At 34.3% G+C, this 15,296-nt stretch overlaps 1 protein-coding gene across 1 annotated transcript in view; it reads left to right on the plus strand.

Moving 5' to 3' along the window:
• CNTN5 (contactin 5) overlaps window positions 1-14,664 on the plus strand; it is a 1,322,225-nt gene extending 1,307,561 nt beyond the window's left edge. The window contains exons 22-25 of the mRNA XM_081062322.1: window positions 1,075-1,261; window positions 1,713-1,825; window positions 7,521-7,689; window positions 12,050-14,664. Of these exons, the coding sequence (XP_080918448.1) occupies window positions 1,075-1,261; window positions 1,713-1,825; window positions 7,521-7,689; window positions 12,050-12,153 (573 nt within the window). The 3' untranslated portion in view covers window positions 12,154-14,664. The remainder of the gene's footprint in view (window positions 1-1,074; window positions 1,262-1,712; window positions 1,826-7,520; window positions 7,690-12,049) is intronic.
• Window positions 14,665-15,296: the final 632 nt, after the last annotated feature.

Consider the following 15,296-nt stretch of genomic DNA (forward strand, 5'->3'; position numbering starts at 1 on the left):
CAGCATCTAGGCCGGTAGAGGCTTTCAATATAGCGTAGTAACTCAGTTTTTTTGTTTTTTGTTGTTTTTGTTTTCTAAGGGATAAGAGCCTATACTGAATTCCTATGGCTACAACAGGAAGTGGCAGTCCTCGGCATGTTCCAGAATATCTCAAGTTTCAAACAAACCCCTCACCACTCACTTTGTGTAGCAGCAACTTTAGCTGAAAGGGAATCTGGAAAATGTAGTGTTTGGCTTTCTAGTCTATGCAGTAGACAAAGCACTGGAAGGAGGATGAAATGGGTGCAGTGTTCCATTTATTTCACCACAGTAATTAATGGGGAAAAAGGAACTACTCTTCCATTACCTTCACCACAGTAAATAAGGAGGGGTGAAAACTGTTCTTTTATGCACTTCTGCAGAGTTAAGTTTTAGTGTCTGAAAAAGTTAAGCTTTAGGTAAGCAGCAACAATTACTGCATCTCACAAAGGGATAAAGTTTGGTAGGAGACCTCCCCAGGAGCTCATAACCAGGAAAGATCATCTCAATGCACAAATTGTGCTTTGACAGAAACCTCTTTCTCTCTGTCTCCCTTCCATAATCTAGCAATGTGATTTCTCTACATTTAGACCACTACAAGTTATGAGAGTGTTGTTACCTCTTCTCTATTAAACCCATACAGTTTGTTCAATTCGCCATTATGTGGGGCCCAGGAGGAAATATTCTTCGTGCTTCTTACTCAAATAGTTCATTTAAAGCTCCATGGCTTTGAATGGTAAATGGTTTTGATGACCTAGAGAAAAGAGCACTTCTTCAATTTCTTTGAGTGATTCTTCCTTAATGTTCTCCATGCTACTAGGCTATAAGTAGCTGAATACTGCTCAGCACAGATGCAAATTGGGCAATTCACAGATGCAAATCAAGCAGTGACTAAGACTGATTTTGGCATTATTTAGTAGGACCTGTTAATTGGATGATACAGGAGTTATTTCCTACAGATGGGTGTGAGAAATAAACAAAACAAAAAGCAGTTGAATAATCATAAGCACAGGGGAAACTTTAAAATTAATCTCTCATGTGATAATTTGTTGACAGGTTGGTTATCGGAAAGACATGGAACAAGAAGATGCAGCAGAAACAGTCAAAACTAGGGGGAATGAGTCATCTGTCATCCTGACAGGATTAGAAGGAAATACATTATATCACTTCACAGTGAGGGCTTATAATGGAGCTGGATATGGGCCACCTAGCAGTGAAGTGAGTGCAACCACCAAGAAATCCCGTAAGTGACCTGGGCTTTTGTTTGAGACTAAAGGGAAACATCTTTTATCATTTCTGAAAGCAACATGAGGTACACAGTAAGCAGAATTGAAGGGGAGTTTTGATTCATAGTCTTGCTTCATTGCTTAGATCTGAATTCCAAAACTAGCTCAGAAAATTCTGCACTCACAGTGGATAAAGATTCTTGTCCTTTGAAACAAGGCTAAGCGATTTTGACACAAGAGGGAGATAAAAGGATTCAGGTTCAAAAGCTCAGTAGAGTAGTTATTAAAATGACACTCCTGGAGCAAAACCCTCTTTATCTGACTCTATCTGGAAGGAAGCCTATGGTACCAACCAACTATTAAACACATGAAAAGACTGAAAGACTCACAAGGATTTAAGTGAGGGAATGTATTTAGGACTACTTGTCAGTTCTTTCACATTTTTTTTTTTTTTTTTTTTTTTTGCAGCCCCTAGTCAAGCACCTATCAACCTCAGGTGGGAGCAGCAAGGCTCTCAGCTTTCTCTGGTCTGGGAACCTGTCAGACCATTAGCCAACGAATCTGAAGTCATGGGCTACAAGGTCAGTGTTTCTTCACTCTCGTGGATAGACACTCATCTCAAAAGCTGTTTTTGTGAGGATGTACAATTAATAAGGTATAAAAAAAACCCATGAACATGCCATTTTTTCCTCAATCATTTTCTACCTATATTGTAGAAAGCCTTCCTGCAGAGGAAGCCAAGGCAATCAAAATCAGTTTCAACTGCACAAGGCATAGGAAGGGAATGAGGAAGAAAAGCAACAATTTGAGTAGAGGGCTCCAGGAGGCAGTGTCAGAACCAGAACATAGGTAGAGTATGCTGGCATTCTCTCCCCACAGACAAACTGTGCTGGCAGATTGCAAAGCCTGGACAACTTAGTTTGAGTAGAAAGACTTTGTATTTGCAAAGAAACAGCAAAAGAAAAATGATAGGGCCAACAAACTGGATAGGAGGTTCATGGAGAGAAAAAGAAAGCTCCAAAATAGATGTAACATTTCACATATGGTTATCTTTCTGTGTGTCAGTAGGAGATCTGGAAATACGAAAACATTTACACAGTTCTTGAAAAACTTTCTCTGTGATTTTAAAATATATGTGGCCTATGTATTGACTTGGCTGAATTTCAAATTTGTGTTCCATAACATCAGATTGTATTTATTGTCTTAAATTCCATACCGAATCATTAGTTGAATATTATTTATAGCAGAATTGAAAAATATTCCAATGACAATTCTTAGACAGAAAAGCATCATTTAGGTGGCTTTTCAACTACCAGAGATAGTACACGGTATTTTGTATGGAAAGTGCTGAAGTACTGAAGATAAAAACTGAGGAAGGTATGAATGGAACATATTTTTTAAGGTAAGTAATTTCCATTAAGAATATTTTAGACATGAACTGTAAAACTCTTACTGTAATTGGTATGGATCACAAACACCCTCACATTCAAACACACACACTCAAATCTGTCATAATCCTCAGGGGTATCGAATTTGATCTTTTGGGGGAGGACAGGTGAGCCATTTTCTGAACCTTTTCTTAGTTTTCTTTCCATATCGTTTTCTTGTCCTCACAACTTGTCCTCTAAGGCAAATATACCCTTCAATGATTAGGGGTAGCGGTATGGCCAATATGGGTGATAGACCATCCAAGAACCAATCTAATATTAGAACTATGGCAAGCAATCTCCCAAACTGGAGTGGCAAATAGAACACTAGGAAGAGCTAGATGAAAGCATATGGCTGCCTGGAAGAGCCATTTGGCTTAGGTACCCCTCAGGTGAGAAGATAAATACCATATGACCTGGAGAATACATGAGCTTGAACATGGGTGTCCCTGGTGAGGTGACCCTACTCTTTGTTCACAGTTGTCCTTTTTGTCACTGTCATTGCTCTTCCTCTTTATATGTGACTGTTTCCCCAACCAGGCTATATGTGATTGAGGCAAGGACCCTGTCTTACTCATCTCTTTATCCCCAGCGTTTTTTAGAATGGATGAATAAGTCAATTAATATTGACCCAGCTAGAGGTATCCAACAATATACACAGATGTTTGTGTTTGTTTATTCAACTTAGATATCAATGAGGGCCTTCCAGACTACTGAGATACATGTACACCTGGATAGATATTGTAATCGACACCCTGTGAAATTTCTCAGTGAAGCTTCTCAGGGAGCTTAAAGTCTATGATCATTCTTGTCTCATTGATTTCCTGTACTTTATAGCTTTTCTTCATCTTATAGTCACACTAAAAATGGGACTCGGCTTCTTTCCTGTGATTCCCATGAACTAAAAAATTAAAAAGACTCATGCATAATGGCTTATAGTATCCTCTCTACATTTGATTATGCTTGAAAATTTTCATAATAAAATAATTTTTAAAAATTAAGAGAGGAGTCACTTACATAATGTCAAATATATCTATCAGAATTTATGGAAATTTTGGTGGGGGGGTGGTAGAATGAAAAACACATAATACAGGTAAACATTTTATTTTTATTTTTATTAACTACAGACACCATTCTGTACATTAGTTCCTCAAATCCTATTCAAGAACCTATTCTTTCTTTTTCTTAAGTAAAGTTGGTATACAATATTATATTAGTTTGAGGTATACCATACAATGACTTGATATTTATATACCTTACAATATGATCACCATACTAAGTCTAGTAATCATCTGTCATCGTGCAACCTTATCACGGTGTTATTGACTATATTCACCTTTACCTGTTTAATCCATGCTGCCACCCCCTTCCCCTCTGGCAACCATCAGTTTCATCTCTGTTTCTATGGGTCTGTTTTTGTTTTGTTGTGTTTTGTTTTAGATTCCACATATAAGTGAAACCACATGATATTTGCCTTTCTCTGTCTGACTTATTTCACTTAGCATAGTAATGTCTAGGTTCATCCATGTTGTCACAAATGGCAAGATTTGGTGCAACCACTATGAAAAACAGTATGAAGATTCCTCAAAAAACTAAAAATAGATCTACCAGATGACCCAGCAGTTCCACTTCTGGATATTTAACCAAAGAAAACAAAAACATTCGATTCAAAAATATATGTATGTCTTCCTATGTTCATTGTAGGAAAATTTACAATAGCCAAGACATAAGTACAACCTAGGTGTCCATTGGTAGATGAATGAATAAACAAGATTCTGTTAGTTTCTCACTAGTACTTGTGCTTTCCAACTTATTTTCATCCAGATTTTATTCATCTTGCTGACTCCTCCTCACCTGCCCTTTGCCACTGGAGAGTCAGAACCCTCAATCTCTGTTATGAAGAGCAATTATCTCCATTGACTATTCCCAGAATGCTCAGCTGGTGAATAGGCCTTCCCTTTAATACAATCCATCCTTTTCTGGGGCACTTGTGGATAGAACCAGCAAAAATGTATTCTGTTATATTTTTAAGCATAATCACCCCAGTATTTTGTAACCAGCAGGCATATAGACTAGCCATTTCCAAATAACATCTTTGAGTATTGCAGTACTGCATTCATTTTTTGTTTATGAAAATCTCTTTGGATAATCCACTGCTCTCAGTTTTTTAAGTAAAAGTTGAGAATAGTCTTGACAATACATTAGACAATTTCCTTTATGCCAAAAGATAGCTGTCATCACAACTGCCAATCTGTAAGTGTTCAGATTCTCAAAGTACTCCCTAACCTCCTTCCTGTCAATTACTATTTCTGACATGTCTTGATAACTCCTTAATCTTCTCATATTTCTCATTCTCATTCATCTTTTTTAAATCAGGATTTTAAAATGAGCCAAGATTCTCTAAAGCACCTAAGACTAACGATGAATTTAATGCATCTGTTCACTTAGTATACCTACCTACCAACTCAGCACTACATCTCCCTGGATGTATTGATAAAAGCCACTTTTAATCTCAAACTCCTTTTGCTACCATTAATTGATATTTTTCCTGCCTTTAACTTTTGTTCCTAAATCTCAACTGATCCACAAATTTTTCTTCAACTCTGGATTTTACAGCAAAATTCGATATGCATCACTGGCTGCATTTTTCTTTGTCATAAGAATTGTAATTTATTGACCCATGATAACAAAATGTCCTCTAAAATAGTCACTCCCCTGCCAGTCCTCACCAATTTACATACTTTCCCATTGCCATAAATTTGCTTTCTAATTGTCTCATGTGGATGATCAGAATTCTAATTCACTACACTGCTACAGTCAAAATGAGAAGCATAAATTCTGATACAGTTGTCTTTTTTTAAGCCAAAAGAACGTGCTATAGACGTCATTCAAGTGTTCCAAACCCTGACAAAGTATTCACTCTGTGGATCGCTGTACCGTCAAATATGTTTTCTATTACAGTACATACCACACTTCATTGTATTGTTATCTGTCTCCACTGTGTATTAGACTGTAAGTGCCATAACGGTGGAAACCATGTGGTCTTGTTCTCTGATGAATCTCCAGTATACAGCATCATACCTGGCCCCCATGAGATGCCCAATAAATGTTCAATGATGCTCTTATTACTGTGTAACTACATTGAGCCTTTGGCTTCCTTTTCTATAAGGATTCCAGTAGATACAATTATTGCACGTGTTGTATACTTTTATAGAGAAGTTACTTCCTTCTCTCCCAAGAACCTGAAGTAAATTTAAATTCATGGAAGATAAAGTAAGTGAAATGGAGAGAACATATGTTATCAGAACATAGAAGGGAGGATCAAGTACAGGCAGGCTTCAATATATAAAAATAATGCTTTTCTAAAGGTTTGGTTTTTTTTTTTGTATGTAGAGTAATTCAAATTCAAAACAAATTTTTATGAGAAAAAATATTTTTAACAATGTTTTGTCTAACTTCCCATGCCAGCTCATCTTGTATTTTTCAAATGAAATACTGTCCGTCACAATTACCAATGATGAAGCAGAAGCAGCTTTCTCTTAGTAAGTGTACCAAACACCAGGTCCTGTGCTAGGTGTTTTACATGCATCCTCTCATTTCATTCCCCAAACAAAACTATGAAATAAGTGTTATTATCTCTATAAAAGAGGCACTTGAGGTTTAGAAATGTTAGTAATTTGCCCAAATTTTCCCAAACAGGAATGTGTAGGAAATTGTTTTTATTTTGCAGGAGATTGTTTTGAATCCATATCTCTATTACTGCAAAGCCATTGCTCTTTTTATTATGCAAAGTAATCATATGATACCAACAATTATGAAAAAACAATGAAACAATAAAAATGCATTTAAATGTATCTTAATGGCTGCTACTTGACTATTAGACCAAAATAATTTTTTTAAATGGTTTGTTGGAGATAGATGAGTAGGAACAATACAATATAGTGAAACGGCTCTGAGCTGATCATCAAAATATTAACCTTCTAATGTAATTTCTACCCTAACTAGCCCCATGATCTTATATAAATCACATAACCTCTGTGACCTTAATTTTTTATATGTAAACACAAGATAATGAGGATAATTCTGTGTCCTAATTTGTTTTGAAACTCTGCCATGAATGCATATTCAATTCTAGTACCATAGACAGATACCTAAAAAGGCTTAACTTTGCTGTCAGTTCAACGAAAAGCAAGCAACCAAAATGCAGTTCAACGAAAAGCAAGCAAAAACCATTTAATAAAATTTTTAACTTCTCGGCCTTCCCTTCATGGTTAAGGATTTATTATTGATACATTTATCAAATTTTCTTTTTTATTTCTTTCAAACAATTTAAAGATGGCAGCTTTGACTGCTCCTTCAGTATACTATTCATTTCAATAACTAGAATAAAAGACGTTCAGTGATCTGCCCTCTTGATACACGCTTCTTTAGCCTCATTTTTCATGTGTTTTCCCATACATCTTCTCTCACCTTACTGCAATGGTGTCTCATTGCTTGGATATATACTTTAATCTCCTCCTATCTCTCCCTAGATTTCTTCTCCTTCCCTTCTACAACTGGGGAATTCTACTCATCTTTAAATATTTAGCTCAGGCATCAACTCCTCTGAAAAACCTTCCCTAATCCTCAAACAGAATTAAGCTCTCTCTTCCATATTTCCATAGCATCTTATCTATTATAATATACTTCCATTGTGGCATTTAACACATACATTACATTTGCTTATATATCTGCCTAAGCTATAAGCTCCCTGTACTTAACTCAGAGTGTGACATACAATAGACAGTTAATAAACATTTGAGATCCTTAATTGAATATCAATTGTTTAAATCCCTGTTATTATTCCTAGGTGTTTTACAGGCAAGAGGGCCACAGCAACAGTCAAGTTATTGAAACACAGAAACCTCAAGCAGTAGTACCACTCCCCGATGCTGGAGTCTATATTATTGAAGTTCGAGCATGTAGTGAAGGAGGGGATGGCACAGCTAGTTCCCAAATCAAGGTACCATCATATTCAGGTAAGTTTTGATATAATAGGCTTAATTTGATGACCACCCAAAATTTCAAGACGGTATAAACCTCATCAACATTAATATGATGGATTACAGTGTCTCTTTTTTCACTCTGATTGCCAGATCATCCTCTGATTAATGTGAACCATGGTAGTCTGCTCACAATGGCAGAATTTCTACAAATCCAGAAAGAGTTGACATTTTCATTTAAATTTTCTTAGTTGTGAAATTCTCTTGCTATCCTGGTCTCAAGTAGTACCTTGCAGGCCATTTGGGTTTTGAAATATTGCTTGTAAACTGATATTGCTCTAGTTTGACATACCTATTTCTCTATTGTCTTGATTGACTTTATCATTAAATAATGGAGAGTGAGGGACAGGAGAGTTTACAAGGAATGCTTTTTAAAATGTAATTGTGTTTATCGATTTCAAAATAAATTATAAATTTTATGGAGCATATATTTTTTGGTTTTTTTCCCCAACTTCATTGTGATATAATTAACATATAATATTGTGCAAGTTGAAGGTGTGCAATGTGGTGATTTGATACACTTATATATTGCAAAATGATTACCACCATAGAATCAGTTTACACTTCTATCACATAACTGTCATTTCTTTTTTGTGGTGAGATCATTTAAAATATACTCTCGTAGCAACTTTCAAGTATATGCTACAGTATTATTAACTAAAATTCCATGCTGTGCAGTAGACTTCCAGAAATTATTTAAGCATCCTTGTAATTGTTAGTAATATTAATAATTTCCAGCTTTTCCTTTGCCTTTACTATATGTCAGGCATGAAAATAAGTGCTTTCCATACACAATCTTATTTAATCTTAGTAACAATCATATGAGGTAGGTGACATTACGTATTCATATTTTACAAGTAAAATTTAAGTAACTGGCCTAAGATCATACTATTACTAAGTGAATGGACCAGGACTCAAGCCCAGGTAGGCTTGTCTTCAAGGCAAGGCCACATATCTTCACCACTACCATCATTATTACACCAACAAAGGAAAACTGATTACAGGAAAGGAAAATTGCACAAATTTGGAAGAAAGTAACCATTTCATTGATGTAATCAAAATAGGAAGCAGAATATTTAATTAAATTTGCAAATGTTTCATTAAGAAAGTATTAGGCAATTTTCATTAAAGCCTTGTATAAAAACACGGGTAATGAGCATTTACTTAATGTGTAATTATAACCATTATTTACTGAGCAATCATTCCCAAGCAGAATTGTTAACCTCTAAAGAGAAGTATCCAGTGATATCCTGTATGATTCTGCGTGTGGCTCTATTATATTCAATAAATTTATCTATTTGGATTAAGACCTGAGGCATTGCTGATGAATTCTTTTGATGCCATAAAGTGCTATACAAGGCAAATGTAAGAAATAAATAATAAAATAGACTGAAACTTTGAGAAAAAGCTGTTGACATGATACTTGACAAGTAAGTTCTTGCATAAAAACGCAAGATGAGATAAAGGATATTATTGGGACAGTAGATAAAATTTTAATAGTGTCTGTAGATTAGATAATATAGCAACATTAGTTTCCTGTTTTTAAACATTGTACTGTGTTATTTTTAGAAATTGCACTAAAGTATTTAGGCGTAAATGTACATGATGTATGCAACTTTCAAATGGTTCAGGAAAAATGTGTATATTTATAGAGAGAATAATAAAGGAAGAATAATAAAACATAAACATTTAAGGAATCAAGATGAATTCTTTGTTCTAGTCTTACAATTTTTTGGTACATCCAAAACTATTTCATAATGAAAAGATAAAGGTTAAAAAACATAAAATGCGGGAAATCTGACTTTTTCAGAAATTCTAATGAAAAGACTTAAGAATTTAAATATATTGTGGCCACACAAAAATTTAATATAGTTTATGATTCATTTATAAAAGTATAGTTTTAAGAGCAAGAAAGGTAATAACATCTCTACATTGATTAGTTCACAATTGAATTGTTTAGATGTGAGTGTTAAATCTTCCAGAGCACCTGGAAAGATTAATCATTTTGAAAAATGAAAAAGATGACAACTCTCTTCTTTGTTTCAAATTTCTAATAATAACAATACAAACAGCCTTTACTGAGCCCTACTTACATTCTTTACATTACACTAGGTGTTTTTCTTATATGATTTTATTCTTACAATAACCTCATGAGTTAGTTATTTTATTATTCTCTGACTCTCCAAGGTTCTTTCCAAAACTCTAACACAATCATATTCTAAAGTATCATCTCAATAAGATCAACCCCAAGCTTGGAAGTACTTATAAAGACCTTGATTCTCCCATTTATATTTTAATTAACTCGAAATTCTATTCCCTGTGTTTAAAAAAAAAAAAAAAAAGGCAAGTTTAACTTTTTTTTTTATTGTTAGTTTCAGGTGTACAAAAACAACATAATGATTAGACATTTACACGTCTCACAAAGTGATAACCCCCCCAAGTCTACTACCCCTCTCTCACCGTACATAGTTATTACAATACCATTGACAATATTCCCTATGCTGTATTTTACATCCCGTGACTACATGTATTTTTTTAATCTACTTTTATGTTTTAGTTAAAACACTTTGGCCAGTGCAACCATTTCCTGAGTTTTGACAAAGTGTAATCTCATAGTATGATTTATCATAGACCATAAAACATGACAAACTATTGGTTTTATTCCTATTTTCCAAAAACTAAAAGGCTAAGACGTTTAATGACTTGTTAATGTAAAATAGTTGGTTAGTTTTACAGCTGTGACTACAACTTAGTCCAGTGTTGTCCTGTGTTTTGTTTTGTTTTGCTATACCAAAATAATGTATTTTTTCTTTGTGTATTCTATGTGGAATTTGAGATATAGACCCTACTTAACATTCTACAAGTGAGATGTTTTTGTGTCATGTAAGTTGATTTAAAAAGGACACAGCCACTGTCAAATAAATGGAAAGGATGTTTTCAGTTTTTATTTATTAAGCATGCATGTACCACTCTAACAAGGCTTTATCATCATGTTTTTCTTATAGCTCACATGTGGCCATGCACTTCACAATAATTCCATTTTGTACAAGTCAAAATATATGTACCATTCTCCAGTATGTTGATTAACAGGTTTTAGTAGTGCCTTAGCTGTAAAAATTTTCAAAGGAAAGAAGTTATTGCTTTTGTATGTGTGTGACTTACCAAACAAATATTCTTCAGGTCTTAAGGAAGCATCTAGAAAATAAATTTGACTCCATTTTTATAATGAAAATCACACCCAAAATCCTCTAATACTTAATATGGCCAGAGAGGATAACTTAACAGAAGAACAATTCCAAAAATTCAGTAGTAGATTTTATTATTAATCTATCATTAAAGTTTTAACCAAGGTTTTAACCAAGGCCAATCATTGTTTTAAGAAAGACAATACATAAGAGCATCTGGTAACTCTAACCCCTAACTCAGTGACTTTAAGCAAGTTCTATAATCTTTCTAAACCTATTTCTCTCATCTGCAACAGGGGCATAAATAATAGTACTTACTGCATAGGAACGTTGTGAGGATTAAATAAGATAATATGTGTAAAGGGCTTAGTACAGTGCATCACAGGTAGTAAACATTCACTAAATATCAATCATGACGATGATGAGACTTCAGAAGACTTTTGGCTTGAAGAACCATTCCCAAAGTTAGATCTGAGGGTAGTTTGTGATTCTGTAGAGCTATCAAAACTACTTCAGAATAATCAACTCAGATTAGTCAGTTCATTCAAACAACGACCTTTATTCATTAACTGCATACAGTGTATTGGTCTCAAGAAGGAAGAACTTCTCCTGCTTGTAAGATTGATGAAAGATGACTCTCCTTTGCCAACTTTGGCATGAGAATCTGGAATTTAAACCTACTCAACTGAAATGTCGAATCAGTCAATGACCCTTAAATAAGTTAAACAATGTTATTATTAAATTGAAAAACTTGAAGTAATTAAATTTGAACTCTTATTGTCATAAACTTTTACTAATTATTTTTGCTCCATTTCCTCCACTTGTACTATAAATATTTTTTAATTTTTCATACCTGGAATGTGGATTTCTTTCTATTAGTGCAACATTGGTGAAACTTACACTGAATCTCCAGGTTAGACGTGTTTTTCAGATGTGACATAGCCTTTTTAACACAGTACTTCGTATCTATTTCTGCCCTCCATAAAGCTTTTGGGAACCCCAAACAATATCTTGTTTCATAAATACTAGGAACACTCTTAAGAAACAGGACCGATGTCGCACTCATTTTCTTACACACCTAAAAACAGCTCTTTCCTAGCTCTAGCAAAACAAAATAATTTTCTCCATTTAATGATTCTCTTTTTTCACAGGTGGGAAAATCACTAGTGCTCAGCCAACCCTCCACACTCTCTCTACGTCTTCATCGTCAGTAACATTGCTCTTGGCATTGATGATTCCTTCAACCTCTTGGTGAAAACTGCAGACTTAATTTGTTTTCCTTTGCTTTCCCTTGATAATAGCGATGAATAGTGTAGTGTAAGTGGAGACCCAGGACACTGAGATAAGCTTTAAAAACTCGGGACTATACATGGTGCACTTACAGGAGGTTGGCGGTAATATTACTTATCCATCAGGTTTTTGTTTGGTTTTTGTAAATGGAGAGGACAGTTCTTGGTCCAAAAATATATGCAGATTGTATGTAATGGATTTTTTAAAAGCAAAGATAATTTCTGTCAAATGTATTCTTTACTTTTTTAATATGTTGGAATTTGATTTTTATATCTGATGACCCTGAGTGTATGCCATCCATTTTTTAAGTAACTGGTTTCTAGCAGATCTGTTTCAAACACAAATACAAAACCGAGAATGAAAAGTTTGGTTAAGACTCTGAGCCTGTTGTTTTTCATTTTCCCTTTGACTGACTGTTCCAGTTGACAAAATGGTAGGACATATGAAAAAATACTTCTGTTGTGTGGTTCATTATAGGATAAGTACACAAAAATGTTCTTGAAAAATATTGTATGACTGCATAGTGAAATAGCAAAATTTATCAATATGCTATTCTAAATGCATCCCTAGAGCAAGTTATTAGCGTAGGGAATAAGCCATTTATATTAGTGCAAGGTGAATAGAAAGTGAGTCCAAATGAATTTAAGTGCTATTATTTTTCATCAAGTACTATGTTATCTAGCTGCAACCATAGTAAATGTTTATTTTTAATAACAAAAGGTAGTTTAAAGTCACAAAAAATATGATAACTAAAAACTGCAGACACTGACTTGCTCCCAAGGGTGCTAACTTGTAAATGAAATGAATACAGGACATTTCCGCACCTACTGCCAAAATCCATGTTGAATTAGGTTCAAGGTTTTCTTCTAATTGCAAAGAATTTTAAGGACAATGAAAAATTGTTGTACAAATAATTGTGCACACATAAAGTCTTTGGATTAAAATGGTTCAAGCATAACAAATAAATTTTGATTTTTTTTTAAACAGTCCCATGCATCACAGCTGATAAAATCTTACCACCTGTTAAAATAAAGAGGATCTCGCTGATAAATTGATTTTTGTAAATTAAGCTGTGGAAACAAGGCTTCAGTACAAGGTGAGCCCCGTTTGCTATTTTGAGAAGTCAACCTGACCCTAATTGATGCTAGACAGTTGTTGGAAAGTGAGGTGAAAGTTTTCTACTTAATGATATCTTACACAAGTTCTAACCAACAAGAGAACTTGCCAGGGTTTGCATCACACCCAAGAAGATGTCTGAAGGGGTAGTTATTGCAAAGTCATATGCCAAAAAACAGCCTGGAGAAACTACAAGTGATGTTAATATGAGAACAAAAAGTAATTTCCTTTCTTTTATAAAATCTAAACCTGTTCATTCTACTTGCATCTTTAACAGCAAGAAAATGAATCAATATTGAGCTCAAACTGCTGGCTCTAGAGATTAGGTCCCATAGACTCAGAGGGGAGATTGGAGTTTCTGTTCTGAATATCCTAAAAGATTGGGTTCAGAGCCACACTACAACTATTGGTTGGTTACTCGTTCTCTTTGGGGGAATTGTGTCCAAGACATCCCTAAACAAACAAGAAGGAATTTAAAAGACTATTTTAGTTGACAGATTATTATACTAAATGACATACAGATGGTGCATGAAGCCAGTGGGTGATAATGACCAAGTTGCCTTCCTTGAGCACCTCCTTTGGAGTGGGAGAGGCTGGACTTTGCAGACAGAGGGATGCTAACTAGTTAGCAGGCAAAATATGAGCTTTGCCAAGGACAGTATAGCTTACAGGAGCAAATTGTACATCTGGAAAAAAATGCAGCAAGAATATTAAAGAATGGGCAATAATTTTTACTTCATATTTGATGAATCAAACCATTTTCTTCCTTTTCCATGGTGTTTTATACTAAACTTAGTGAAGGACTTGAAGAATCAAGTTATTACTGAAATTCTCATAAAACAAAGCCCAATAAAATACAACGTTAGTATATGGCAAATTCAAATTAAACAATATTTCCAACTAATTGATGGATGGTATGTATCTGACAGAATGTTTAAATATAGAATGTCTGATGTTGTATTCTTACAGGAATCAAAGATATGGGATGTTTTTATTCGACATGCAGATTATGTATTTTGCATCATAAACCTATTAAACACAGTTTTCAAACGTTTATGTACTTATGTATTGCATACTTGTTACTTTGTAGAAAACAAAATAGCATTCCTTATCAAGGTACACTATTTTTCAGCTGCAATATTGAGTGAGCTTTTTATTTATTTTTTTTTTGGATGGAATAATAACCACACAGTCTTAAATCACTAGAGACTGTATTTTTGTATAATGTCAGTTGAACTATGAAGAAAAAACACACTCCTCATGATTAAAAATTCCATGAAAGTGACTGTTTTGCATACCCAAATGAAGGTACTGTGGATTCCATGTCAAACCGTTAAATATATTGTATACAGTCTGTATATATGTACCATATATAAGGGTATATACTATGTGGAAGGCACAGTCAGATAATAATTCTGTGTACTGTTCTTGTAACATTAGATCTTTTTAATAAATAATTCTCTTTTTATTGACTTTTATCTTCTCTCCTGTCAACTACATGACTGACATTATTTATTTCATGCAAATAACAGTATGTTCGTGATTATGGTAATGTTTCACACTGAAAATATTATGTTAGTGGTGATATCATTTTAGGTTCAACAGTCTCCAGAGATGTCCATGGTAGTTTCAACTTGACAACTGGAAAGTATGACAAAGAATAAACCAAGCAAAGAAGCAAGTACAAATGGGATAAAGTCAGACTTAAACTCATGATTTATTTCTTCTCAGGAAGGAGGATTCATTAAATGAGTTTCATAAACAGTTTGTTAAATGCATACTTCTGCTTCTATTAGGAATCCCAATCTATAAGTATATCTCAATCTATCCCAGGTACAATTCTCCTAGACAGAGTTATTCATGCTTTTGTGTTCCCATAGCCCTGTGTGTACATCTCTATTATACCAGCAGCCACAAGATGTTACAGTGATTTAAAAATGTTTCTCCTCCACTATCTAGTCTATGAAATCCTCCAAGGGAGACTATATTATA

Source organism: Rhinolophus hipposideros, assembly GCF_964194185.1.
Source record: "Rhinolophus hipposideros genome assembly, chromosome: 10".
Taxonomy (NCBI): domain Eukaryota; kingdom Metazoa; phylum Chordata; class Mammalia; order Chiroptera; family Rhinolophidae; genus Rhinolophus; species Rhinolophus hipposideros.